At 43.5% G+C, this 4,262-nt stretch overlaps 1 protein-coding gene across 1 annotated transcript; it reads right to left on the bottom strand.

Moving 5' to 3' along the window:
- Positions 1-242: 242 nt before the first annotated feature.
- LOC100766062 (cathepsin L1) lies at positions 243-3,473 on the bottom strand. Its single transcript, XM_027409685.2, has 7 exons — positions 3,348-3,473; positions 2,939-3,061; positions 2,696-2,842; positions 2,288-2,512; positions 1,609-1,771; positions 907-1,015; positions 243-499 (listed from the first exon to the last, which is right to left on the bottom strand). Exons 1-7 carry the CDS (start codon positions 3,471-3,473, stop codon positions 400-402), a joined length of 993 nt encoding a protein of 330 aa, XP_027265486.1. The 3' UTR covers positions 243-399.
- Positions 3,474-4,262: the final 789 nt, after the last annotated feature.

The raw sequence follows: 4,262 nt of genomic DNA on the forward strand, positions 1-4,262 counted from the left end.
CATGGCTGGAATATTGACCTGGTGACAGAGTCACCCATCCTTTCCTGTGAACACCACTGCCACCTCCACTGTGTCTCCACACTGAATTGCACGCGTGACTGAGAGAAGCCACCATAACAAAGACAGGAGGAAGCACCATCAGTCTTTTACACATAGGTTTTAATAAAAATTATGTACAACTTATGAAAAATGAAAAATCAGAACTTATTGATACAAAGCTGATTATAGCAGCAGAGTGGCAGTCACATTTAACTAGAGGAAATGTCCCAAAAGTCACATCAAGTGTGGATCCTCAGTGACTCAGCTGTCATTACCCCCACAGCAGAGACTGGTCTGTGAAGGGGGAAGATCTGCTCTGTACATGCTGTTCCCACTTCTTCCTTGTTGCTGTCCAGAAGCTCACACAGTAGGGTAAATGGCATATGTAGCAATTCCACAGTTGTTGTTCCGGTCTCTGGCCATCTTTATGTAGCCATTCATGCCCCAACCTTGGCCCCAGCTGAAAGAAGAGCATATTCACCATTCAGTAGAAAGAACACAACACAGAAGCTTCACTACATTAACTCCAAATAGAAACCCAGAGTCAGAGGTCACACTTGACAGACAGGATGAGAGAAGGCAGAGGGTCATCTCTTGGGTACCAACTATTGCATTATATACCACTGTGAATCTCAGCAGAGAAAGGACAGGGCATCTCCTCACCCACATTTGCTCAGAACTAGAAATGCAGTGGTTCCAATTTCATCTTCACACTCTCCAAACCATGACAAACTTATCATTTTAATGACCATAAAACTTCTGTATTCAAATTATGTGGGGTAAATTGCTGAAACCTGCACCCAAATACTGCCTGCAGACAGTACTTTCCTTTAATGTTTCAAACATAAATGTTTTGGCTATTTTTACCTGTTCTTGACCATCCAGTATTTATTGCCATCTGATTCCTCACCATAGCCAACCACCAAGACGGCATGATCCAGATTACTGCTGCTACAGTGTGGCTCATAATACATGCCTGGCAGATAAAATCAAAGCTGAATAAGAGGCTCCAGTGACCCCACAGTGACTTCTGTCACCCGAAGTAATGGAAACATTTCTAATTTTGGTGCAATGACATACAGACAGGAATGATTTTGTGTTAGCAAGGCATGGGACATAAGCACTTATGTAATATAACAGAAACAAAGGTTAGCATAAATCCTTAGGGAAAATACTTGTTTGAATGGTTGTAAGAAAGCTTGATCTGCTTACAAAGTGTATCTGTCCAAGGAAACTAAACAAAATACAAAATACAGGGATCAAGAAGGACCCCTGAGGCTGGACTACAGAAACAGAATATCTACTCAAAATCTTAAAGATTCAGCAACTACAAAAAATTCAATGAAACTGAGCCACATAAAACCTGATTTTGCTAATAGAAAAACAGGGCACATGCTCATTGTGTTGTGTTTCATTAATGTCAAGTAGAAACAACTCAAATATTTCTTCTGCTGAATAACATCTACAACTCAAAATATTTACATCAGATTTCATATACCCAAAAGTCATCAAATTCACAGGCTGTGGTGGAGGCACATTTCCCCGACTACTGGAAGGAGGCACACTTACCACCCTTGTAGAACCTGAAGGAATGGTGATGACTATCAACTCCAACAGAGATGGGCCCCACAGTGGCCACAGCCTTCATAAGGGCATCCTCACTAATTGGGATTTTCACAAAGTCTGTGACATTAGCTGCAGAGTTCTTAGGATCATATCTGCAGGGCCCATTCTTTGAGAGACAATGGTAAAAACAAAAAAACAAAAAAACAAAAATAAAAAACATCCATGATTATTGCTATCCACCTCCTGGGGACCATGAGTCAGAACGACACTCAGCTGAGTTGTCATCCACACAGGTGACTCAGCACTTGCAGCTGAGGATCTGCAAGTCTATACACTCATGAAACATTACAGCACTGGTAGATGTCAGTGGCTGGCATAAACTAGCCTGCATGACTTCAGTGACACCACATGTCTTCAATGACACGCCATACATATTCCTATAGAAGTATACCCTATTTGTGGAATGGTTTGCATATACTCCATGTGAACAGAAGCAAGGGCAGCTACATGGAAGCCATGGAATCAGACCAGTATGCAAAGGCTGACACTTTAATGGAAGCACTGAGGATTTAATAGGATGGATCCTATCATGGAAAGACGAGTTCTTAGGACAGAGTATTGTCTGCATGATTGTTCTGCTCCTTAAGACCTGCTGGAATGACAAGGTAGGATTCCTACTTACCCGTGCTTCATAAGGATAGGACACCCTTGTGTCTAGGCCTCTGTTTTCCTTCACATACCGGAAGGCATACTCCATCAAGCCACCAAAACAGCCAATGTTGCCATATGACCAGGAGCAGTCCACTAGGTTCTGTTCACTCAGAGAAATCAGTTGGCCAGTTTTCCGGAAAATCTGTCCTTCTAGGGAACCAACGGCACTAAATGCCCAACAAGAGCTACATTGACCCTAGAAAAAAAAAGAAAAAGCTGCCACCTACAAAATTAATACAGATGCTTGATGGCAATTCACATGACACAGTAATTCCACATTCAGTGAGCTTCATGCAGCCCTATAGTCAGTAAGACAAGGATGGCATTTCTTTCTCGATTTGCCCATGGACAGTGATACCAAGAATGTGACAAGTCCTACCTGGTCTTTCACAGGAGTCACATAGCTAAGATTTCTCCAATCCACAGACTTGGGGACATCACCCAGCAGAGGCTCCTGGAATACGTTCATCTCCTTGGTTCCCATGCTTTGAAAGCCAGTCATCAATTGCCTGAATTCTATATTGGTCTTCAAGAAAAAGTAAACAAATCATTGCAAAGGGAGAGATGACTCACAAAGAACTGAAGAGAAGAAATCACGTTCTGTAATCCATGTCACACTCACCAAGTCACCAAAGGCATTCATCTCCAAGTGGAAGCCATGCTTCCCCTTAGTGTAGTCCTCATTATGCAGCTCGATCATTTTCCTGTTGTTCTCCCACACTGCTCTCTTCTGTCCTTCTTCATCCTGGAATAAATCCAGTGTGTGGTCATTCTACTACATTAAGCCCAACCCTCGCTCCCTTAGTGGACCTGCTGCTACAGATGGTGAGAACCAAGAGAAACTGTACACCTTTGGAAGCCACGATCCAGACCCCTTGTCGATAGGGTGGTTTGCCATCAGTGCTCATAAAGCATGCCACTTGCTCATGCTGCCAAGGAACTGGCCTTCACTGTGTAAACTCCCTTATAAACTTGACTCAGCAAGGATCATTGTCTCTGTGTTGCCTCTGGGTAGTGTTTATGGCACCAACCATGCTGTATGTTTTCCCATGTCTTGTCTTCCATTCTTGCCATTCATCATCCAAACTGGGATCATGGGTTGGGGCAGCTGGGACCACTCCCAAGCAGAGTGTGGCCAGGAAGAAAATTGGAATCATGGTTCCAGAACCTGGATATGGTGAATAAATGAGATTTTCATCATAGAAGTTCTTCAATAAACTCTTATTTCTACATAAGATTTTATGGCCACTATGGTAGAATAAAATTATTTTAACCTTCTTCCAGGGATTGTTGACATAGCTAAGAATGAGGCTGCCTTAAAGCACACATGAGCAAAAAAGTTCCACGCACATGCGTGCGTGTGTGTGTGTGAGTGTGTGTGAGTGTGTGTGTGTGAGTGTTTGTGTGTGTATGTGCATGTGTGTGTGTGTGTGTGTGAGTGTGTGCATGTGTGTGTGCATGTGTGTGTGTATGTGCGTGTGTGAGTGTGTGTGAGTGTGTGTGTGTGTGTGAGTGTGTGTGTGAGTGTGTGTGTGTGTGAGAGTGTGTGAGTGTGTGTGTGTGTGTGTGTGTGTGTGTGTGTGTGTGTGTACTGTGTATTTAGATCACCACAGGGGCTGGGTGCACCCGAGGCTCAGAAAGTCAAAGCAACAACTAACTAAGACATAGCTGGCCCAGGTTTTATCCCACTGAAACTGAGGTCTCCTAAGCTAACTGCAACTGAAGCACAGTGGGACCCCTCATTACATACAAAGAGATTTGCAAGACTTGGGTGGGATCACAGGGCATCTTTTCTTGGCCAGTGTACACAGGAGCCAGACTATCTCTTGGCCATTTCCCTTCTGACATCTTGAGGGAATTTCTTCTCTAGAGAACCTTGGGGGAACAGTAGGTAGGAATCTGTCTGCCCCAAACTGGGAAGAGTTTTTAGAATTTTCCCTCAGTGT

Source organism: Cricetulus griseus, chromosome 3 (assembly GCF_003668045.3).
Source record: "Cricetulus griseus strain 17A/GY chromosome 3, alternate assembly CriGri-PICRH-1.0, whole genome shotgun sequence".
NCBI classification, from domain to species: Eukaryota; Metazoa; Chordata; class Mammalia; order Rodentia; family Cricetidae; genus Cricetulus; species Cricetulus griseus.

What these genes read in the sequence shown, in the direction of transcription:
- LOC100766062 (XM_027409685.2), bottom strand. Translation starts at nt 3,473, where the DNA reads ATGATTCCAATTTTCTTCCTGGCCACACTCTGCTTGGGAGTGGTCCCA. An exon ending in TGAATGCCTTTGGTGACTTG is followed by an intron (nt 2,843 to 2,938) that starts GTGAGTGTGACA and finishes TTTTTCTTGAAG; the next exon opens with ACCAATATAGAATTCAGGCA. An exon ending in CTTCAGGTTCTACAAGGGTG is followed by an intron (nt 1,016 to 1,608) that starts GTAAGTGTGCCT and finishes TTTATCTGCCAG; the next exon opens with GCATGTATTATGAGCCACAC.